Raw genomic sequence first — 25,116 nt, 5'->3', positions numbered from 1 at the left:
CAAACTCCCAGCAGAAAACTCACCGTGAAGCCCCGCCTGTGTTAATGTACCCTAAGAACACTACACTAACACATAATAAAAAAGTAAAATACTACATATACACCCTCTTACACGTCCCCCTTCCCCAAATAAAAAATGTCTCATACGGCAGTGTTTACTAAACGTGAGCCTCCAGCTATTGCAAAACTACAACTCCCAGTATTGCCAGACAGCCATTGACTGTCCTGGCAGGCTGGGAGTCTTGCAACAGCTGGAGGAACCCTGTTTGGGAAACACTGCTGTAGGGTTTTGGTGGAGACAAGCCCCATCCTTGTATCCGGGTCCGCCCCTATTGCAAATTCCTCATTTAGGCCTCAAAAGGTGCATGGCACTCTCTCACTTCAGAGCTCTGTCGTCTTTCAAGGCAACAGTTTAGGGCCACATATGGGGTATTTCCATACTCAGGAGAAATTGTGTTACAAATTTTGGGGAGGATTTTTCTCCTTTTACCCCTTATGAAGAGGTAAAGTTGGGGGCTACACCAGCATGTTAGTGTAAAAAGATTTAAAAAAATTACACTAACATGCTGGTGTTGCCCCATACTTTATATTTTCTCAAGAGGTAAAAGGAGAAAAAGACCCCCAAAATTTCTAACACAATTTCCTCCGAGTACGGAAATACCCCATATGTGGATGTAAAATGCTCAGCGGATGCACAACAAGGCTCAGGAGTGAGAGAGCGCCATGTACATTTGAGGCCTAAAATTGGCGATATTGGCGATATGCACAGAGTTGACCCCATTTTGGAAACTACACCCCTCACGGAACATAAGGGGTATAGTGAGCCTTAACTTAACCCCCAATTTTTTGTTAAAGTTGGACATGAAATTAAAAAGGTTTTTTTCCCTGAAATGCTGGTGTTACCCCAAATTTTTCATTTTCACAAGGGGTAATAGGAAATAAGCCCCCCAGAATTTGTAACCCCATTTCTTCTGAGCATGGAAATACCCCATATGTGGATGTAAAGTGCTCTGCTGGCGCACTACAATGCTCAATAGAAGGAGCACCATTGGGCTTTTGAAGAGAGAATTGGGCTGGAATTGAAAGCCAGAACAGTGGACCCCCCCCCCCCCCACATGTGACCCCATTTTGGATACTACACCCCTCACAGAATTTAATAAGGGGTGCAGTGAGCATTTACACCCCACAGGTGTCTGACAGATTTTTTGGGGTCACATGTTTGGGGGGGGGGGGGTCTACTGTTATGGCACCATGGGGGCTTTGTAAATGCACATGGCACCCGACTTCCATTCCAAACAAATTCTCTCTTCAAAAGCCCAATGGCGCTCCTCTGAGCATTGTAGTTCTCCCGCAGAGCACTTTACTTCCACATATGGGGTATTTCCATACTCAGAAGAAATGGGGTTACAAATTTTTGGGGGCTTTTTCTCCTATTACCCCTTGTGAAAATGAAAAATTTGGGGTAACACCAGCATTTTATTTTTACATCCCAATTTAACGAAAGTTCGTCAATCAACTGTGGGGTGTTAAAGCTCACTGTACCCCTTGTTACGTTCCTTGAGGGGTGTAGTTTCCAAAATAGTATGCCGTGTGTTTTTTTCCCCTACTGTTCTGGCATCATAGGGGCTTCCTAAATGCAACATGCCCCCCCCCCCCAAAAAAAAAAAAAAATACATTTCAGCAAAATTTGCTCTCCAAAAGCCCATTGTCGCTCCTTCTATTCTGAGCCCTCTAGTGCACTCACAGAGCACTTTACATCCACATATGAGGTATTTCCTTACTCAAGTGAAAATTTATTACAAGTATTGAAGGCCTTATTACCTTTTACCCCTTGTAAAAATGGGGATACAAGAACATTTTAGTGTATAAAAAAAAATAAAAAAATAAAAAAAAATGATTTTGATTTTTCTCCTCCATTTTGCTACTATTCCTGTGAAACACCTAAAGGGTTAACAAACTTTGTCATTTTGAATACTTTGAGGGGTGCAGTTTTCATAATGGGGTCCATTATAGGGGATTTCCAACATTAAGACCCTCAAATTCACTTCTAAACTGATTTAGAAATTTTGGCAAAAATTTGAAAATTGCTGGAAAAATTTGAACATTTTGCATTTTTCTAACTTTGAAGCCCTCTGATGTCTTCAAAAAGTACAAACATGTCAACTTTATGATGCAAACATAAAGTAGACAGATTGCATATGTGAATCAATATATAATTTGACATGTCCTTTTTCCTTATAAGCAGAGAGCTTCAAAGTCAGAAAAATGCAAAATGTTCAAATTTTTCCTGAAATTTTCACATTTTTCATCAAGAAATGATGCAAATATTGAAGTAAATTTACCACTATCATAAAGTAGAATATGTCACGAAAAAAACAATCTCTGAATCAAATTTTGAAGTAAAAGCATCCAGAGTTATTAATCAAGTGATAGGGTTATAACGGGCTCCGTCCCCAATGGGTTAAAGGGGTACTCCGGTGGAAAACTTTTTTTTTTTTTTTTTTAAATGAACTGCTGCCAGAAAGTTAAACATATTTGTAAATTACTTCTATTAAAAAATCTTTACCCTTTCAGTACTTTTTAGTAGCTGTATGCTCCAGGAGAAAATTCTTTTCTTTTTGAATTTCTTTTTTGTCTTGTCCACAGTGCTCTCTGCCGACACCTGATGCCCGTATCAGGAACTGTCCAGAGCAGGAGAAAATCCGCATTGCAAACCTATGCTGCTCTGGACAGTTCCTGATACGGACAGGGGTGTCAGCAGAGAGCACTGTGGACAAGACAGAAAAAAGAAATTCAAAAAGGAAAGTATTTCCTCTGTAGCATACAGCTGCTAATAAGTACTGGAAGGGTAAAGATTTTTTAATAGAAGTCATTTACAAATCTGTTTAACTTTCTGGCTCCAGTTGATTTTTTTAAATAAAAAAAAAAAAAACTAAAAAAAAAAACTAAAAAAAAAAAAGCTTTCAACCCCTTTAAGTTTCCCAGCTGTTGACTTCCCTATTAATAAGGGGGTACTCTGCCCTAGCGTCTGGAACTGAGTGCGGGCTGCGGGGGTCATGCCCCCTCTTATAGACTTTGGGGGGCACGACGTGACATCACGAGGGACGTGGCCGTGAAGTCACGACCTCCGCAGCCCGCACCCAGCGTTCGGAACTAAATGTTCCAGACGTTAGGGCAGTGGAGTGCCCTTTTAATTTATTAAGATAATATTAATTTACAGAAATACTTACAGCTATAGCCCACCAATGTCGAAGTCGGAGGATGGCATAGCCCAGCAGCAGGACAGAGAACCGGAATACAGCCAGGAGCTGAAAAAGGGACATATATGTAAAATAACCTGGTTAAGAGGAGACAAAGTATATAGACCAAGGACATCCAGCACAACATAGCATGCTTCCCAAGATACTCTTTCAGATTGTTAGCTTAATTGATAACGATGGAGAATAAATAAGTTCAGCATGAATACTGCAATGGGAGTCAAGCATATAAACAAGGGATGGTCATAAACCCAACTTTGAATTCTGTCCCATACATGACACATACAGTCACGGCCATAAATGTTGGCACCCCTGAAAATTTTCAAGAAAGTGAAGTAATTCTCACAGTAATTCTCAAAGGATTGCAGTAACACATATTTTGCTATACACATGTTTATTCCCTTTGTGTGTATTGGAACTAAACCAAAAAAAGGGAGGGAAAAAAAGCAACTTGGACATAATGTCACCAAACTCCAAAAATTGGCTGGACAAAATTATTGTCACCATTAACTTAATATTTGGTTGCACACCCTTTGGAAAAAAAATAACTGAAAATCAGTGGCTTCCTATAACCATCAATAAGCTTCTTACACCTCTCAGACAGAATGTTGGACCACTCTTCCTTTGTAAATTGCTCCAGGTCTCTCTTATTGGATGATATGCCTGATGAAGCAGATAATCTGTGAAACGCGTTGCATGATGGGTGATTAAAGTTGTTTCTACCCTCCGAGTGTGTCCAGCGCCTCCTGATGTCCGCCACCTCCTTGGAGGCTCCTTGTGTTTTTTGTGCATCTCTTATTGGAAGGCGCCTTTTCCCCCCAACAGCAATTTTAAGATCTCTCCACAGGTGTTCAATGGGATTTAGATCTGGACTCATTGTTGCCACTTCAGAACTCTACAGCGCTTTGTTGCCATCCATTTCTGGGGGCTTTTTGACGTATGTTTGGGGTAATTGTTTTTCTGGAAGACCCAAGATCTCGGACGCAAACCCATCTTTCTGACACTGGGCTCTACAGTGCGACCCAAAATCCGTTGGTAATCCTCAGATTTCATGATTCCTTGCACACATTTAAGGCACCCAGTGCCAGCGGCAGCAAAACAACCCCAAAACATCATTGACCCTCCACCATATTTCACTGTAGGTACTGTGTTCTTTTCTTTGTAGGCCTCATTTCGTTTTCGGTAAACAGTAGAATGATGTGCTTTACCAAAAAGCTTTATCTTGGTCTCATCTGTCCACAAGACGTTTTCCAAGAAGGATTTTGGTTACTCAAGTTCATTTTGGCAAAATGTAGTCTTACTTTTTTATGTCTCTGTGTCAGCAGTGGGGTCCTCCTCGGTCTCCTGCCATAGCGTATATTTCATTTAAATGTCGACAGATATTCAAGCTGCCCTGCAGGCTCAGGGAGCATCAGTGTCAGCGTGAACTATCTTTGGAACTTGTTTGAGGCTGCTTATCCACCATCCGGACTATCCTGCCTTGACACCTTTCAATTTTTCTCTTCCGTCCACGCACAGGGAGATTAGCTACAGTGCCATGAGTTGCAAACTTCTTGATAATGTTGCGCACTGTGGACAAAATCAAATCTAGATCTCTGGAGATGGACTTGTGACCTTGAGATTGATGATATTTTTCCACAATTTTGGTTCTCAAGTCCTCAGACAGTTCTCTTCCTCTTTCTGATGCCCATGCTTAGTGTGGTACACACAGACACACAATGCAAAGACTAAGTGAACTACTCTCCTTTTTATCTGCTTTCAGGTGTGATTTTTATATATTGCCCACATATGTTACTTGCCCCAGGTGAGTTTAAAGGAGCATCACATGCTTGAAACAATCTTATTTATCCCCAATTTTGAAAGGGTGCTAATAATTTTGTCCAGCCCATTTATGGATTTTAGTGTGACATTATGTCCTATTTGCTTTTTTTCCTGCCTTTTGTTGGTTTAGCTCCAATACACACAAAGGGAGGTTTCTGTCCTCCCTGAGCTAGCCGTCACGCCCCCTCCCATAGACTGCATCGAGGGGGCGTAGCTGTGATGTCACAGGCGGGGCATGGCATTGAGGTCACGAGCTTCCGCCCCGAATCGCCAGTAATCCAGCACGGAGCAAAGTTTTCTGCGTGCACTGAATGTCTGGGGTGCCGCAGCTGAGACTGCAGGGGTCCCCAGTGGCGGGACCCCTGTGATCAGCCATCTTATCCCCTATCCTTTAGATAGGAGATAAGATGTCTAGGGGCTGAGTACCCCTTTAACCCCTTAACGACGATGGATGTAAATGTATGTCATGGTGACGTGGTACTTAGCACACCATGACGTACATTTATGCGCCGACATGATCGCGAGCACCGAAGCGGTGTTCGCGTCATGCCCGGTAGGTCCCGGCTGATATCAGCAGCCAGGGACCCGCCGGTAATGGTGGACATCCGCGATCGCGCGGATGTCCGCCATTAAACCTTTTGATGCCGTGATCAATACAGATCACGGCATCGCAGTAGTTTGAATGGACGATCGGAGCGCCCGCAGCATCATCCAGCATGGCGGCCGGAGGTCCCCTCACCTTGCTCCGGCCGTCTCCCTGGGTCTTCTGCTCTGGTCTGAGATCGAGCAGACCAGAGCAGAAGGTGACCGATAATACTGAGCAGTGCTGTGTCCTATACATAGCACTGCACAGTATTAGCAATCAATAAAAAGTAAAAAAAAAAAGTAAAAAAATTGTAAAATTTAAAAGTAAAAAAAAAGTGAAAAATCCCCTCCCCAATAAAAAGTAAAACGTCAGTTTTTCCCCATTTTACACCCAAAAAAAGCGTAAAAAAAAAATTTTTTATACACATATTTGGTATCACCGCATGCGTAAAAGTATGAACTATTACCGTATATACTCGAGTATAGGCCGAGTTTTTCAGCACGATTTTTCGTGCTGAAAACACCCCCCTCGGCTTATACTCGAGTGAACTCCCCCACCCGCAGTGGTCTTCAACCTGCGGACCTCCAGAGGTTTCAAAACTACAACTCACAGCAAGCCCGGGCAGCCATCGGCTGTCCGGGCTTGCTGGGAGTTGTAGTTTTGAAACCTCCGGAGGTCCGCAGGTTGAAGACCACTGCGGCCTTCAACATCATCCAGCCCCCTCTCACCCCCTTTAGTTCTGAGTACTCACCTCCGCTCGGCGCTGGTCCGGTCCTGCAGGACTGTCCGGTGAGGAGGTGGTCCGGTGGGATACTGGTTCCGGGCTGCTATCTTCACCGGGGAGGCCTCTTCTAAGCGCTTCGGGCCCGGCCTCAGAATAGTCACGTTGCCGTGACAACGCCGCAGAGGTGCGTTCATTGCCAATGTAATTCTGCGTCATTGCCAAGGCAACGGCTCTATTCCGGGCCGGAAGCGCGGTGAAGATAGCAGCCTGGACCACCTCCCCACCGGACCACCTCCCCACCGGACCACCTCCTCACCGGACCACCTCCTCACCGGACAGCCCTGCAGGACCGGACCAGCGCCGAGCGGAGGTGAGTACTAAGAACTAAAGGGGGTGAGAGGGGGGCTGGATGATGTTGAAGGCCGCAGTGGTCTTCAACCTGCGGACCTCCGGAGGTTTCAAAACTACAACTCCCAGCAAGCCCGGACAGCCGATGGCTGCCCGGGCTTGCTGGGAGTTGTAGTTTTGAAACCTCTGGAGGTCCGCAGGTTGAAGACCACTGAGGGCGAATGATGAGAAGAGGATGATGAAGGGGGTGTGTGGGGATGATGAAAGGGGGGGGGGGGGGGGGTGGGATGATAAGGGGATGATGAAGGGGGGGGGGGGGGTGGGATGATAAGGGGATGATGAAGGGGGGATGTGTGGGATGATAAGGGGATGATGAAGGGGGGATGTGTGGGATGATAAGGGGATGATGAAGGGGGGATGTGTGGGATGATAAGGGGATGATGAAGGGGGGATGTGTGGGATGATAAGGGGATGATGAAGGGGGGATGTGTGGGATGATAAGGGGATGATGAAGGGGGGATGTGTGGGATGATAAGGGGATGATGAAGGGGGGATGTGTGGGATGATAAGGGGATGATGAAGGGGGGATGTGTGGGATGATAAGGGGATGATGAAGGGGGGATGTGTGGGATGATAAGGGGATGATGAAGGGGGGATGTGTGGGATGATAAGGGGATGATGAAGGGGGGATGTGTGGGATGATAAGGGGATGATGAAGGGGGGATGTGTGGGATGATAAGGGGATGATGAAGGGGGGATGTGTGGGATGATAAGGGGATGATGAAGGGGGGATGTGTGGGATGATGACAAGGGGATGATGATGAGGATGTTAATGACGGGTCTGGATGATGACAGGGGGGGATGAGGTATTTCCCACCCTAGGCTTATACTCGAGTCAATAACTTTTCCTGGGATTTTGGGTTAAAATTAGGGGTCTCGGCTTATACTCGGGTCGGCTTATACTCGAGTATATACGGTAAAACATCTTGTTCATTATCCCGTACCGTGAACGACGTAAACGTAAAATTTTTTTTTTTTAAGTCCAAAATTGCTGCTTTTTTGTCACATTTTATTAAAAAATAAAATAAAAAATTATAAAAAATGTATAAAAAGTAAAACCAAAGCAAAAAGTAGTAGTGATAAAAACTACAGATCATGGCGCAAAAAATGAGCCCTCATATCGCCCCATATACGGAAAAATGAGAACGTTATAGGTGGTCAAAATAGGGCAATTTCAAACATACTAATTTTGTTAAAATAGTTTGAGATTTTTTTTTTTAAGCGTTGCAATTACATAAAAGAATTTAATCATGGGTATCATTTTAATCGTATTGACCCACAGAATAAAGAAAACATGTCATTTTTACCGGAAAGTGTACAGCGTGAAAACAAAACCTTCCAAAATTCGCTAAATTGCGGTTTTCTTTTCAATTTTCCCACATAAATAATATTTGTTTGGCTGCACCGTACATTTTATGGTAAAATAAGTGACGTAGTTACAAAGTAATATTGGTTACGCAAAAAACAAGCCCTCATATGGGTCTGTGGATGGAAATATAAGGGAGTTATGATTTATAGAAGGCGAGGAGAAAAAAACGAAAATGCAAAAATAAAATTGGTCTGGTCCTTAAGGCCAAAATGGGCCTGGTCCTTAAGGGGTTAAGGAAGTTCTCCACCTAAATATACTTTTACAATAACCTTATCAGCTCAGAATGAAGTTTGTTAGAACATATATCACCCCATTTACTGCAGAATTACTGTAGAGAAATACACTTCCACTGAAGACCCTCTATGGCAACCTACTACAAGAGGAGTCATAACCTACCACAAGAGGAGTCATAACCTACCACAAGAGGAGTCATAACCTACCACAAGGGGAGTCATAACCTACCACAAGGGGAGTCATAACCTACCACAAGGGGAGTCATAACCTACCACAAGGGGAGTCATAACCTACCACAAGGGGAGTCATAACCTACCACAAGGGGAGTCATAACCTACCACAAGGGGAGTCATAACCTACCACAAGAGGAGTCATAACCTACCACAAGAGGAGTCATAACCTACCACAAGAGGAGTCATAACCTACCACAAGAGGAGTCATAACCAACCACAAGAGGAGTCATAACCAACCACAAGAGGAGTCATAACCTACCACAAGGGGAGTCATAACCTACCACAAGAGGAGTCATAACCTACCACAAGAGGAGTCATAACCTACCACAAGAGGAGTCATAACCTACCACAAGGGGAGTCATAACCTACCACAAGAGGAGTCATAACCTACCACAAGAGGAGTCATAACCTACCACAAGAGGAGTCATAACCTACCACAAGAGGAGTCATAACCTACCACAAGAGGAGTCATAACCTACCACAAGAGGAGTCATAACCTACCACAAGAGGAGTCATAACCTACCACAAGAGGAGTCATAACCTACCACAAGAGGAGTCATAACCTACCACAAGAGGAGTCATAACCTACCACAAGAGGAGTCATAACCTACCACAAGAGGAGTCATAACCTACCACAAGAGGAGTCATAACCTACCACAAGAGGAGTCATAACCTACCACAAGAGGAGTCATAACCTACCACAAGAGGAGTCATAACCTACCACAAGGGGAGTCATAACCTACCACAAGAGGAGTCATAACCTACCACATGAGGAGTCATAACCTACCACATGAGGAGTCATAACCTACCACAAGGGGAGTCAACCTACCACAAGGGGAGTCATAACCTACCACAAGAGGAGTCATAACCTACCACAAGAGGAGTCATAACCTACCACAAGAGGAGTCATAACCTACCACAAGGGGAGTCATAACCTACCACAAGGGGAGTCATAACCTACCACAAGGGGAGTCATAACCTACCACAAGGGGAGTCATAACCTACCACAAGGGGAGTCATAACCTACCACAAGGGGAGTCATAACCTACCACAAGAGGAGTCATAACCTACCACAAGAGGAGTCATAACCTACCACAAGAGGATTCATAACCTACCACAAGAGGAGTCATAACCTACCACAAGAGGAGTCATAACCTACCACAAGGGGAGTCATAACCTACCACAAGAGGAGTCATAACCTACCACAAGAAGAGTCATAACCTACCACAAGAAGAGTCATAACCTATGGCTGATCTCACTCATGTTCTTGGAAAGGATATATAACTGAGCTCTGGGGATATGAGACCCGGGGGTTACAAGTATAGAGGATGTATAGGGAACAATTGTGTATGAGGACGGTGAATTACACACAGTGGGGGAGATTTATCAAATCCTGTGCAGAGAAAGAGTGGTGCAGTTGCCCATAGCAACCAATCAGATTGCTTCTTTCATTTTCCACAGGCCTCTAAAGAGGCCTGTGGAAAATGAAAGAAGCAATCTGATTGGTTGCTATGGGCAACTGCACCACTCTTCCTCTGCACAGGATTTGATAAATCTCCCCCAGTATGCTCTCTTTTGATTTAGAATTCAAGGAACATAGTGTCCGATCAGGAGGAAAAGCTCTATTACTTACAAATATGTCAAAGAACGAGGAGCGGAACTGGTATCGCAAAACCTCATTTTCCAAATTATTCCGAATCCCATTATTAGTCTATGGAAAGAAGAAAGAAGAGAGTCATTTGTATGTAACAAACAGTACACGATCTACTGAACATGAATACAGCTTGTGATGTCCTCCTGCAGCTTCTTGTGGTGGGGTCCAACTTGTGGCCACAGGGTATCAGGGAATGCTGGGTAGGTGTAGTCTGCTAGTTCCTTTATAGGGGTACTCCCGTGCCTGAACCTTCTGAACATCCGGTTCAGAAGGCTTGGAGCAGTGATGGCAGTCGCAACGTCTCGGCCCCGCCCCCACTCGTGATGTGATGCCACGCCCCCTCCATTGATGTCTATGGGAGGGGGCGTGACAACCGTCATGCCCCCTCCCATAGACATCAATGGAGGGGGCTTGGCATGAAATCACGAGAGGGGGCGGGGCAGTGACATCACGAGAGGGGCGGGGCAGACCGCCGCCGCTCCAAGCCTTCTGGACCTGATTTTCAGAAGGCTCGGGCATGGGAGTACCCCTTTAATATGGAGAGTCTCATATTCTGGGTTAGATGCATTGTATACATCAGAATCATTACTAAAAAGTTAATAAATACCCTTTTATTAAATTGTAAGTTAGATGAGGGCCTTGAATGAGGAAGCCTCCTCTACAACAAGCCAGAGAAGTGCTCCGGATGACCTGGTAGGTCAGTCCTTTATCTCTGCCTGGAGATATTCCAGGTCGCGTAAGCCGCGTCGTCCCCATTGATGGCAATGCAGTCCACATGTAATTCCCAAAAAAATAAAAATAAAATTTTATTATTATTTTGCCTAAATGTTTGCAGTGTGAATGGGTCAACTGAAGACCCATTCACACAAATGCAAGATTAAAAGGGGTACTCCACTGGGAAACATTTTTTTTTTTTTTTTTAAATCAACTGGTGCCAAAAAGTTAAAACAGATCTGTAAATTATTTCTATTTAAAAATCTTAATACTTCCAGTACTTATGAGCTGCTGTATGCTCTACAGGAAGTTCTTTTCTTTTTGAATTTCCTTTCAGTCTGACCACAGTGCTCTCTGCTGACACCTCTGTCCATGTCAGGAACTGTCCGGAGCAGGAAAGGTTTTCTATGGGGATTTGCTCCTACTCTGGACAGTTCCTGATATGGAAAGAGGTGTCAGCAGAGAGCACTGTGGTCAGGCAGAAAAGAAATTCATAAAGAAAAGAACTTCCTGTGGAGCATACAGCAGCTGATAAGTACTGGGAGGATTAATATTTTTAAATAGAAATAAATTACAAATCTGTTTAACTTTCTGTGACCAGTTGATAACTTTTTTTTTTCCACCGGAGTACCCCTTTAGACCTATTTATGTAAATGAAGCTGAACTGCCACTGTTTTTTAGGAAAAAGAAGCCATGTTTTTGTTTAGTTTTTTTAACCTAATAGGTTAATATAACCTAACAAGTCTTGTCAAAATTATTACAATTGCATACAGCCACCTTCTGGGAAAGCTGGGTGCAACTAGTGTGGTTGTCATTAGAGATGAGCGAACTTACAGTCAATTCGATTCGTCATGGACTTCTCGGCTCAGCAGTTGATGACTTATCCTGCATAAATTAGGTCAGCTTTCAGGTGCTCCCGTGGGCTGGAAAAGGTGGATACAGTCCTAGGAGACTCTTTCCTAGGACTGTATCCACCTTTTCCAGCCCACCGGAGCACCGGAGCACTGAACTAATTTATGCAGGAAAAGTCAGCAACCGCCGAGCCGAGAAGTTCGTGACGAATAGAATTTACTGTAAGTTTGCTCATCTCTAATTGTCATTACAGCGACCAACAAGAACCTACTTTTACCGCAATGTGTCAGTCCTACCCATAAAGTTACACAACTGGCACCCCATGGAATCTATAGTGTTGGCCATATTGGTTGTCTATCAGCTTTACAATGAATAGAGAACATTTTTACCAATAGGAAAGACGAAAATAGAACCTTTTCTGGTGATTTCAAGCACCGTTGTTCTATGTGACCCTACTATTGCCTCTGTGGACCCCGCCAGAAAGCAGTCAATACTAACTGTGTTAGTCAGAGTATTACAGAGTGATAGATGGATGGGCACTGCGCCTGCCGCACTCTAAATCCCAATTTCTACCTTTCATAATGATGAATAAACTTATCAGAGCAAGGCCGGAAGCGGAGAAGTGAAGCCCATCCGTCAGTGTCACATGTAAAACAATAACCTGGACGGTTTCATAGATTGTAAGCTCCTTAGGGCAGAATCACTCAACGATTATAGTGATGCAGGGCTACGGCTCATATATTGGGAGACAACTGACCCCCTAGGGCTGGGCGGTATACTGGTTCATACCGAATACTGAAATTGTTGTGCTGCACGATATGAATTTTAACCCATACCGCAATACCGGTTTGGCCCCTCCCCCTCGGGAATGAATGAATTATCAGCCCTGCGCTGTCCCCACATCGGGGAACTAATCATATGTGACCCTCGAGCGCTGTTCTGCCCCCCTCCCCCAATTAATTATCAGCCAGCGCTGCTACTCACATATGTCACCCGCAAGCGCTGCTCTCCTCGTTCTCCTGATTGTTGCGGCTGCCGGCGCTGACACTCTATACCAGTGGTCTTCAACCTCCACATGTTGCAAAACTACAACTCCCAGCATGCCCGGACAGCCGTTGGCTGTCCGGGCATGCTGGGAGTTGTAGTTTTGCAACATCTGGAGGTCCACAGATTGCAAAACACTGCTCTATACTGTATCCAAAACTTTAACTCACCTTCCCACGTCGGTCCAGATCAAGCTTAGCAGGGAATGGAACGTCGGACAGCCGTCAGCCTATCACCGGCCGCAGCGATGTTCCGCCTCGGCCGGTGATAGGCTGAGCCCACTGTCATGTAAGAAGCCGGCTTCTTACATGAGAGTGGGCTCAACCTATCATCGGCTGAGCCGGAACATCGCTGCGGCCGGTGATAAGGCCGACGTCGGAACATGCGTTAGTTTAGTTTGTTTACCTTTTGCAGCCCGGGCATAGGGGTACAGTATAGGGATACCGCACAGTATAGAGTGTGTCAGCGCCGTCGGCCGCAACAAACAGGAGGATCAGGAGGCAGCGCTTGCAGGTGCCGTGAGTAGTACCCCGATGGGGACAGCGCTGGGCTGATAATTTTGGGGAAGGGGGGGGGGGGGGGGGGGAATACTGTTATATACCGTGGAACCGCCAAAGGTTACAAAAATACTACTATTTTCTCTTTATGTAATAAAAGGTTGAGATTTAACCCCTTAAGGACTCAGCCCATTTTGGCCTTAAGGACTCAGACAATTTAATTTTTACGTTTTCATTTTTTCCTCATCGCCTTCTAAAAATCATAACTTTTATATTTTCATCCACAGACTAGTATGAGGGCTTGTTTTTTGCGCGACCAGTTGTCCTTTGTAATGACATCACTCATTATATCATAAAATGTATGGCGCAACCAAAAAACACAATTTTTGTGGGGAAATTAAAACGAAAAACGCAATTTTGCTAATTTTGGAAGGTTTTGTTTTCACGCCGTACAATTTATGGTAAAAATGACGTGTGTTCTTTATTCTGAGGGTCAATACGATTAAAATGATACCCATTATTATATACTTTTATATTATTGTTGCGCTTAAAAAAAAATCACAACATTTTTAACCAAATTAGTACGTTTATAATCCCTTTATTTTGATGACCTCTAACTTTTATATTTTTCCGTATAAGTGGCGGTATGGGGGCTCATTTTTTGCGCCATGATCTGTACTTTTTTTTGATACCACATTTGCATATAAAAAACTTAATATATTTTTTATAATTTTTTTTTAATAAAATGTATTAAAAAAGTAGGAATTTTGGACTTTTTTTTATTTTTTTTCGTTCACGCCGTTCACCGTACAGGATCATTAACATTTTATTTTAATAGTTCGGACATTGACGCACGCGGCGATACCAAATATGTCTATAAAAAATGTTTTTTTACGCTTTTTGGGGGTAAAATAGAAAAAAACGGACGTTTTACTTTTTTATTGGGGGAGGGGATTTTTCACTTTTTTTTTACTTTTACATTTTTTTTTTACACTTGAATAGGCCCCATAGGGGACTATTCATAGCAATACCATGATTGCTAATACTGATCTGTTCTATGTATAGGACATAGAACAGATCAGTATTATCGGTCATCTCCTGCTCTGGTCTGCTCGATCACAAACCAGAGCAGGAGACGCCGGGAGCCGCACGGAGGAAGGTGAGGGGACCTCCGTGCGGCGTTATGAATGATCGGATCCCCGCAGCAGCGCTGCGGGCGATCCGATCGTTCATTTAAATCGCGAACTGCCGCAGATGCCAGGATCTGTATTGATCCCGGCACCTGAGGGGTTAATGGCGGACGCCCGCGAGATCGCGGGCGTCGGCCATTGCCGGCGGGTCCCTGGCTGCGATCAGCAGCCGGGATCAGCCGCGCATGACACGGGCATCGCTCCGATGCCCGCGGTTATGCTTAGGACGTAAATGTACGTCCTGGTGCGTTAAATACCACCTCACCAGGACGTACATTTACGTCCTGCGTCCTTAAGGGGTTAAAGAACATCCTACATAACACTGTTTTTGGTGTAAGGCCTCCTTTACATAGGTAAGTCGTAAAGTGTCTGAGTGGCCCTGCGAGAGCCCTGACTTGGACACAATCGAAGAGCTGTAGAGATAGAGCTGAAAATGGTCCCCCCCAATGGTCCCCATCCAACCTAACAGAGCTTGGGAGGATCTGCAGAAAAGAATGGCAGAAAATCCACAAATCCAGGTGTTTAAAGGGGAATTCCGGCTTTATACAAAGGATAGGGGATAAGATGTATGATTGCAGGGGTCCTGCCACTGGGGAGCCCCGCGATCTTGGTGCAGCCCCCGGCATTCTGTGCCAGGCACTGCCTCTGAGACAAGAGACGTGATGTCACAGCCAATAGAGATGTAAAATAGAGATGAGCGAACTTACAGTAAATTCAATTCGTCACGAACTTCTCAGCTCGGCAGTTGATGACTTTTCCTGCATAAATTAGTTCAGCCTTCATGTGCTCCGGAGGGCTGGAAAAGGTGGATACATTCCTAGGAAAGAGTCTCCTAGGACTGTATCCACCTTTTCCAGCCCACCGGAGCACCTGAAAGCTGAACTAATTTATGCAGGAAAAGTCATCAACTGCCGAGCTGAGAAGTTCGTGACGAATCGAATTTACTGTAAGTTCGCTCATCTCTAATTTTGGCCACCACTTATCTTCTTCCTAATAAAATAGCATGCACGCTTAGATAAATGGTGTTTATGAGGAAATCACCACTACTAACCAGGGACAACCATTTAATGTACGGGCGGTTTAATATGGTAAACCTTTCATTACCATAGAAGCCTATAAACTCGGGGCGGACAGATTTTAGCCTGGAGACACGTATACAACTGTTAAGCAGGAAGTAAAATAGAACAAGGAAACTACATACAGGTAAAGCAGAGCTGAATGTTTCACTTCACTCTTTTGGGCAGTGCTGTTTTTTTTGATATAATGAAAACTCACCGTTTAAAAAATGTATTCCCTATCCACAGGGTGGGGGATATTCGTCTGATAGCAGGGAGCCCGACCACGGAGACCCAACCCCCCCTCGTGATCTCCAGAACAGCACCCCAAATCTCACTGTGAACACAGCGCTCCCACTATGCATTCTCTATGGAAGTACCCGATCTACACAAGCGGTGTACCCGGCTGTCTCCAACACTCCCATAGAGAATACATTGAGGGGGCATGTCAACCCTGCTCTGGGGGGATTCGGACACCAGTTTAGAGATTGCAAGGGGTTCTTTTCTTTTTGGATTTCTCTTCTGTCATGACCACAGTGCTATCTGCTGTCCACTTTAGGAACTGTTCAGAGCAGGAGAAAATCCCCATAGCAAACATGATCTGCCATATATTCACATGTTTTGTCCTCTGCTAGGGCGCATGGGCCCTGTGTGGCAAAGCTCTGTTACAGTATATAAACACTGTGTGGCAAAGCTCTGTTACAGTATATAAACACTGTGTGGCAAAGCTCTGTTACAGTATATAAACACTGTGTGGCAAAGCTCTGTTACAGTATATAAACACTGTGTGGCAAAGCTCTGTTACAGTATATAAACACTGTGTGGCAAAGCTCTGTTACAGTATATAAACACTGTGTGGCAAAGCTCTGTTACAGTATATAAACACTGTATGGCAAAGCTCTGTTACAGTATATAAACACTGTATGGCAAAGCTCTGTTACAGTATATAAACACTGTGTGGCAACGCTCTGTTACAGTATATAAACACTGTGTGGCAAAGCTCTGTTACAGTATATAAACACTGTGTGGCAAAGCTCTGTTACAGTATATAAACACTGTATGGCAAAGCTCTGTTACAGTATATAAACACTGTATGGCAAAGCTCTGTTACAGTATATAAACACTGTGTGGCAACGCTCTGTTACAGTATATAAACACTGTGTGGCAACGCTCTGTTACAGTATATAAACACTGTGTGGCAACGCTCTGTTACAGTATATAAACACTGTGTGGCAACGCTCTGTTACAGTATATAAACACTGTGTGGCAACGCTCTGTTACAGTATATAAACACTGTGTGGCAAAGCTCTGTTACAGTATATAAACACTGTGTGGCAAAGCTCTGTTACAGTATATAAACACTGTGTGGCAAAGCTCTGTTACAGTATATAAACACTGTGTGGCAAAGCTCTGTTACAGTATATAAACACTGTATGGCAAAGCTCTGTTACAGTATATAAACACTGTGTGCCAAAGCTCTGTTACAGTATATAAACACTGTGTGGCAAAGCTCTGTTACAGTATATAAACACTGTATGGCAAAGCTCTGTTACAGTATATAAACACTGTATGGCAAAGCTCTGTTACAGTATATAAACACTGTATGGCAAAGCTCTGTTACAGTATATAAACACTGTATGGCAAAGCTCTGTTACAGTATATAAACACTGTATGGCAAAGCTCTGTTACAGTATATAAACACTGTATGGCAAAGCTCTGTTACAGTATATAAACAATTACTCCAAAGTCACAATGCCCGGTGGAGCAAAAACCCTATATACAATTGTTCAACTTAAAGGGGTACTCCGCTGCTCAGCGTTTGGAACAAACTGTTCCAAACGCTGGAGCCGGGAGCTCGTAATGTTAGAGCCCCGCCCCCTGATGACGCCACACCCCGCCCCCTCAATGCAAGTCTATGGGAGGGGGTGTGAGCCATCATGCCCCCTCTCATATACTTGCATTGAGGGGACGGGGAGTGACATGAGGGGAGGGGCTATGAAGTCACGAGCTCCTGGCTCCAGCGTTCGGAAGAGTTTGTTCCAAACGCTGAGCAGCGGAGTACCCCTTTAACTTTTATTGTACATAAAATAAGAGTGAATTGAAGTGCTATTAAATTAAATTAATGTGCTATTAAAATCCCACGTCACTGCGCCTTTCATGGCCTTTGGAGTAATGAGTCATTACGAATTGCTACCAAAAAGCAATGTATCCTGATCTAAATGAAACGAAATGGTACCAAATCTCACAGAAATCATTATGGAAATGACCAGTGTGAAGTAAGTCTTTCCTCAAAAGGTGCTCGGAGCAAAAGTGCCAAAGAAAGATGCCATATTGCACTGTTTACAAGGGGAACATCCGACATTGGACTCCCAAAAAAACAAATCACACATTTATGGGCAGCACAGCTCAGTGGTTAGCACTGTTCCCCTGCAGCACTGGGGTCCTGAGTTTAAAGGAGTACTCCGGTAGAAATTTATTTTTTATTTTTTTTAATCAACTGGTGCCAGAAAGTCAAACAGATTTGTAAATTCCTTCTATCAAAAAAAATCTTAATCCTTCCAGTACTTATTAGCTGCTGACAACTACAGAGGAAATTATTTTCTTTTTGGAACACCGTGCTCTCTGCTGACATCTCTGTCCATTTTAAGAACTGTCCAGAGAAGGAGAAAATCCCCATAGCAAACATATGCTGCTCTGGACAGTTCCTAAAATGGACAGCAGAGGTCAGCAGAGAGCACTGTGGTCATAATAGAAGAGAAATCCAAAAAGAAAAGCATTTCCTCTGTAGTATTCAGCAGCTAATAAGTACTGGAAGGATTAAGATTTTTTAATAGAAGTAATTTACAAATCTGTTTAACTTTCTGGCACCAGTTGATTTATTTAAAAAAAAAAAAAATTTCCACGGGAGTACCCCTTTAATGCTTCCAGTACTTATTAGCTGCTGAAAACTACACAGGAAATTATTTTCATTTTGGAACACAGAGCTCTCTGCTGACATCTCTGTCCATTTTAGGAACTGTCCAGAGCAGCATATGTTTGCTATGGGGATTTTCTCCTACTCTGGACAGTTAACCCCTTAACGACCATGGACGTAAATGTACGTCCTGGTTTGGGGGGGACTTCCCGCACCAGGACGTACATTTACGCCCCGTGTATGACCACGAGCATCGGAGCGGTGCTCGCGTCATACACAGCAGTTTCCGGCTGCTAGCATCAGCCGGGGACCCGCCCGTAATGGCCGACATCCGCGATCGCGCGGATGTCCACCATTAACCCCTCCGATGCCGTGATCAATACAGATCACGGAATCTGCGGCATTGCAGCACTTTGATTGGATGATCGGATCGCCCACAGCGCTGCCGCGGGGATCCGATCATCCAGCATGACAGCCGGAGGTCCCCTCACCTGGCTCCGGCCATCTCCCGGGGTCTTCTGCTCTGGTCTGCGATCGAGCAGACCAGAACAGAAGATCACCGATAATACTGAGCAGTGCTGTGTCCTATACATAGCACTAAACAGTATTAGCAATCAAAGGATTGCTATAGATAGTCCTATGGGGACATAAAAAGTGTAAAAAAATAAAAATAAAAAAAAGTGAAAAATCCCCTCCCCCAATAAAAATTTCCATTTTTCCCATTTTACCCCCAAAAAGCGTAACATTTTTTTTATTAACATATTTGGTATCGCCGCGTGCGTAAATGTCCGAGCTATCAAAATATTATGTTAATGATCCCGTACGGCGAATAACGTAAACGTAAAAAAAAACAAACACAAATTCTGCTTTTTTGTCACATTTTATTTTTTTATTTTTTTTTAAAATGATCTAAAAGTTTTATATATGCAAATGTGGTATCTAAAAAAAGTACAAATGACGGCGCAAAAAATTAGCCCTCATACCGCCCTATATACGGAAAAATGAAAAAGTTATAGGTGGTCAAAATAGGGCGATTTTAGATTACTGATTTTGTACAAAAAGTTTTAGATTTTTTTTAAGCGGTACAAAAATATAAAAGTATCTAGTCATGGCTATCATGTTAATCGTATTGACCCACAGAATAAAGAACACACGTCATTTTTACCGTAAAGTGTACAGTGTGAAAACAAAACCCTTTTTACATTTAAATTTCCTCCCTGAAAAAAAAAAATTCGGTTCGCCGTACATTTTATGGTAAAATGAGAGGTTTCATTAAAGTACAATTGGTCACGCAAAAAACAAGCCCTTTTATGGGTCTGTAGATGGAAATATAAAGGAAATATTATGGATTTTAGAAGGCGAGGAGGAAAAAACGAAAACGCTAAAATAAAATTGGCCTGGTCCTTGAGGTGAAAATGGGCTTTGTCATTAAGGGGTTAAAATGGACAGAGATTTCAGCAGAGAGCTATTGTTATTAGTTCCATAGACTTGAAATGTAAGTCTGAGGAACTTCTAGCAATTCCATTTACCACTCTATCAGTGGACTAAGGAGTTCCGGGAGTTGGGACTTATATACAAAACAAGAAGTACCCTTGAAGATAATACAGTAGATATGCGCCTGTGTAAAAAAGCACAAATCTCAAGTTCCAATTTCCTAATGATTATGGCTAAAGATGAGCGAATTTACAGTAAATTCGATTCGTCACGAACTTTTCGGCTCGGCAGTTGATGACTTTTCCTGCATAAATTAGTTCAGCTTTCAGGTGCTCCCATGGGATGGAAAAGGTGGATACAGTCCTAGGAGACTCTTTCCTAGGACTGTATCCACCTTTTCCAGCCCACCGGAGCACCTGAAGGCTGAACTAATTTATGCAGGATAAGTCATCAACTGCCGAGCCGAGAAGTTCGTGACGAATTGAATTTACTGTAAATTCGCTCATCTCTAATTATGGCCAATGACAAACTCCACTCAGCTGCATCAGTAAGAGACTAGATTCAGCCCTATGGAAAACAAAAGTGCGATTCCAAGTGCATTTTACTCACATTGAGCTCGATGATCCACAAGAGAGACATGAAGAGCAGGTCAAACGTGACAAAAAGGCAGAATGTCCGGCGCACGTCTGAGATGGCCCTGCGCTTCTCTGGGTGAAGGTAGAACTGCGGGGACAGACTCTGGCTCAGAGAAGAGTTGATGGAGGCGATGGCTGGTAGACTCCTCTCTAGGTCAGATTGGTAATCTTCTGGGAATTTACTCATCTTGGCAAGTAAAGGAAACCGTCAGCATTAGAAATGGTGGTCACCGGTCCATCTGTCGGGAGCAGAACAGAGGATATATCCACGTGTACATCAGAGCGGACAAACAATAACATGGGATTCAAAGATAGGTAAGTATCCGGCACCACTAACTGTGATCCACAATGGACTTACACGAAGCCGCTCGCTGTCAGAAAATGTACCTATACCTTAAACCACGAGGGTGGTGCTCACATCCAATAGAACAAGGAAGATAATGATGAAGCACTCACCCAGCTCATGTCACCGTCCACCTGAGTGTCCCCCGCCTCACCTGTTCCATCACACTCCCTGTGTTCCTATACCGTAACAGGCCAGATGAAGCGCCGTAGAGCGTGAAACATGTCGCTGCCCACCTAAGCGTCCATCCCTGTGTTTCTATACCTGTTCCTATACCGTAACGGGCCAGATGAAGTGCCGAAGAGCGTGAAACATGTAGCCACCCCCGCCTCACCTGTTTCATCACACTCCGTGTTCCTATTCCTATATCATAATGGGCCAAATGAAGCGCCGTAGAGCGTGAAACATGTCGCCGCCGCCCACCTGAGGGTCCCCCACCTCACCTGTTCCATAACGCTCCCTGTGTTCCTATACCGTAATGGGCCAGACAAAGCGCCGCAGAGTGTGAAACATGTCGCCGCCCACCTAAGCGTCCATCCCTGTGTTCCTATACCTGTTCCTATACCGTAACGGGTCAGATGAAGTGCCGTAGAGTGTGAAACATGTCGCCACCCACCTGAGCACCAAAGACACAAAGACAGTCCCATAGATCAGTTACGTGCTCTAAAGCGGACAGTGCAGAAACAGTAAGGTAAAAAAAGTATTTCATCCCTTGTTTTTGTAGTTTCCCACTGAAAAAGAAATGATCAGTTTATAACACTACAAAAAATAAAAAGTGTAAAAAGAAAAGTTAAAGATCATTTAACCCCTTCCCTAATAAAAGTAAGAATCACCAACCTCCCCCCTCAAAAAAACAAACAGTGTAAGTAAAATCAAACATGTGGTGTCGAATCTTGTGGAAATGTCCGAACTATAAAAAATATATGGTTAATTAAACCGCACGGTCATTGGCGTACGTGCAAACATTTTTTTCCAAAATACCGTATTTTTGGTCACTTTTTATACAATGAAAAAAAGAGAATAAAAAGCGATAAAAAAGTCAGATCAATCCAAAAATGGTACCTCTAAAAACTTCAAATTACAGCGCAAAAAATGATCCCTCATGCCACCCCGTACGCAGAAAAATAAAAACGTTATAGGGGTCAGAAGATGACAATTTTAAACGTATTCATTTTCGTACATGTAGTTATGATTTTTTCCAGAAGTGCGACAAAATCAAACCTATATAAGTAGGGTATCATTTTAACCGTATGGAGCTACGAAATAAAGATAAGATTTCAATTTTACTAAAAAATTGTGTTTTTTCTTCAATTTCATCGCACAATGATTGTTTTTTCCATTTCGCCGTGAATTTTTTTTTTCGGTAAAATGACTGATGTCTCTGCAAAGTAGAATTGGTGGCGCAAAACATAACCCATAATATGGATTTTTAGGTGCAAAATTGAAAGGGTTATGATTTTTTAAAGGTAAGGAGGAAAAAACGAAAGTGCAAAAAACAGAAAACCCTGAGTCCTAAAGGGGTTAATAACTCTCCCCCATAGTGTCTAAAAGAAGAGCTTTCCCTGTTGCCCCTAGCAACCAGAGCTCAGCTTTTGTTTTTCCCTTGTGAAGTCCCATTGTGGCTACAGCAGCTGAAGACCCATAAATCTACAGGCGACTATAAACCATATCACGATATAGAGGACAGAACCCGCTATCGCAGACATAAAAGCGACAAACACCCCTCCCCTATTCACAGCTCTGCCCTTATAGCCTTACCAGAGAATCCCCCCCGGGTATGCGGTCAGTGGTATCACCCATACGTACGACCCGATACTTTGTATCTTCCACCGGTCATACATAACAACCCGGAAGTAAGGGGAGGCGGAAGAGATGCAGGAACGTCACATGACCTGTGCGTAAACCCGCTTTCTGGTGGGTGTGGTTAGTGGTGCAGCTCTATGTAACTCCTCCCCTCAGGGGGGTTGTCCTCAGAATAATCGCATTTTGGTCGTAGCGATGGCTCCGCCTTCCAGTAAGTGTCGCTTGGTGATGCCGATGATGACGCAAACTCAGTGGGAGTGGCTTAGGTCGATACAGCATAGTTGGCTCCTCATTGTTGTTGAAGGCACGGTGTGTGGGCCGAGCCTAGTCAGCGTGACGTTTATATGTGGGCGGGTGCTTGTGCAGTTTGTTGTATATGTGGGCAGGGCCAGGGCCTGGCGCAGTGATATGTGTGTGGGCGGAGCTTGGTGGAGTGGCTTAGGGCGATACAGCGTAATTGGCTCCTCCTTCTTGTAGGTGAAGGTACGGTTTGTGGGCGGGGCCTTGTAAGTCTGGTGTGTGGGCGGGACCAAGTCATTGTGACGTAATATGTGGGCGGGTGCTTGTGCAGTTTGCTGTATTTGTGGGCGGGGCCTGGCGCAGTGATATGTGTGTGTGTGTGCGTGTGTGCGTGTGTGCGCGTGCGGCGGCGCTTGGTGGAGTGGCTTATGGCGATACAGCGTAGTTGGCTCCTCCTTCACGTAGTTGAAGGTACGGTGTGTGGGCGGGGCCTTGTACAGTCTGGTGTGTGGGGGGGGCCTAGTCGGTATGACGTGTTTTTGTGGGCGGGTCCTTGTGCAGTTTGCTGTATATGCGGGCGGGGCTCAGTGATGTTTGGGCGGGGCCTGGTACAGTATGATGTATGTGGGCTGGGCCTGGAACTGATTGATGTGTGGGCGGGGCCTGGAACTAATTGATGTGTGGGCGGGGCCTGGTACTGATGTGTAGGCAGGGCCTGGAACTGATTGATGTGTGGGCGGGGCCTGGTACTGATTGATGTGTGGCCGGGGTTTGGTTACCTGGCTCTATTCCTAGAACACCCACTGCTTAGTACAGGGAATCTAAGGCTGGCACTGTATAAGGGAATCTAAGGCTGGCACAGTATAAGGGAATCTAAGGCTGGCACTGTATAAGGGAATCTCAGGCTGCCACTGTATAAGGGAATCTCAGGCTGCCACTGTATAAGGGAATCTCAGGCTGCCACTGTATAAGGGAATCTAAGGCTGGCACTGTATAAGGGAATCTAAGGCTGGCACTGTATAAGGGAATCTAAGGCTGGCACTGTATAAGGGAATCTCAGGCTGGCACTGTATAAGGGAATTTAAGGCTGGCACTGTATAAGGGAATCTAAGGCTGGCACTGTATAAGGGAATCTCAGGCTGGCACTGTATAAGGGAATCTCAGGCTGGCACTGTATAAGGGAATTTAAGGCTGGCACTGTATAAGGGAATCTCAGGCTGGCACAGTATAAGGGAATCTCAGGCTGGCACTGTATAAGGGAATCTAAGGCTGGCACTGTATAAGGGAATCTCAGGCTGGCACTGTATAAGGGAATCTCAGGCTGGCACTGTATAAGGGAATCTAAGGCTGGCACTGTATAAGGGAATCTCAGGCTGGCACTGTATAAGGGAATCTAAGGCTGGCACTGTATAAGGGAATTTAAGGCTGGCACTGTATAAGGGAATCTAAGGCTGGCACTGTATAAGGGAATCTCAGGCTGGCACTGTATAAGGGAATCTCAGGCTGGCACTGTATAAGGGAATCTCAGGCTGGCACTGTATAGAGAATCTCAGGCTGGCACTGTATAAGGGAATCTAAGGCTGGCACTGTATAAGGGAATCTCAGGCTGGCACTGTATAAGGGAATCTAAGGCTGGCACTGTATAAGGGAATCTAAGGCTGGCACTGTATAAGGGAATCCCAGGCTGGCACTGTATAAGGGAATCTCAGGCTGGCACTGTATAAGGGAATCTCAGGCTGGCACAGTATAAGGGAATCTCAGGCTGGCACTGTATAAGGGAATCTAAGGCTGGCACTGTATAAGGGAATCTCAGGCTGGCACTGTATAAGGGAATCTCAGGCTGGCACAGTATAAGGGAATCTAAGGCTGGCACTGTATAAGGGAATCTAAGGCTGGCACTGTATAAGGGAATCCCAGGCTGGCACTGTATAAGGGAATCTCAGGCTGGCACTGTATAAGGGAATCTCAGGCTGGCACAGTATAAGGGAATCTAAGGCTGGCACTGTATAAGGGAATCTCAGGCTGGCACTGTATAAGGGAATCTCAGGCTGGCACAGTATAAGGGAATCTAAGGCTGGCACTGTATAAGGGAATCTCAGGCTGGCACTGT

The 25,116-nt window shown here is 44.5% G+C and overlaps 1 protein-coding gene across 2 annotated transcripts in view; it reads right to left on the bottom strand.

Moving 5' to 3' along the window:
* STARD3 (StAR related lipid transfer domain containing 3) overlaps window positions 1–23,320 on the bottom strand; it is a 51,537-nt gene extending 28,217 nt beyond the window's left edge. Inside the window, exons 1-4 of one of the 2 annotated variants that reach the window (XM_056547495.1) lie at window positions 22,722–23,320; window positions 20,595–20,859; window positions 10,265–10,342; window positions 3,230–3,307 (exon numbers count right to left, since the gene is read on the bottom strand). In XM_056547495.1, coding sequence (XP_056403470.1) covers window positions 3,230–3,307; window positions 10,265–10,342; window positions 20,595–20,807 — 369 coding nt within the window. In that variant the 5' untranslated portion in view covers window positions 20,808–20,859; window positions 22,722–23,320. Of the gene's footprint in view, window positions 1–3,229; window positions 3,308–10,264; window positions 10,343–20,594; window positions 20,860–21,579; window positions 21,662–22,721 lie in introns of those variants that run through there. The other variant, XM_056547497.1, reaches the window with a different exon arrangement.
* Between the last annotated feature and the right edge of the window lie 1,796 nt (window positions 23,321–25,116).

Source organism: Hyla sarda, chromosome 12 (genome assembly GCF_029499605.1).
Source record: "Hyla sarda isolate aHylSar1 chromosome 12, aHylSar1.hap1, whole genome shotgun sequence".
NCBI classification, from domain to species: domain Eukaryota; kingdom Metazoa; phylum Chordata; class Amphibia; order Anura; family Hylidae; genus Hyla; species Hyla sarda.
Note: the sequence above shows the minus strand (reverse complement) of the source record. Positions and strands in the feature narration are given on the sequence as shown.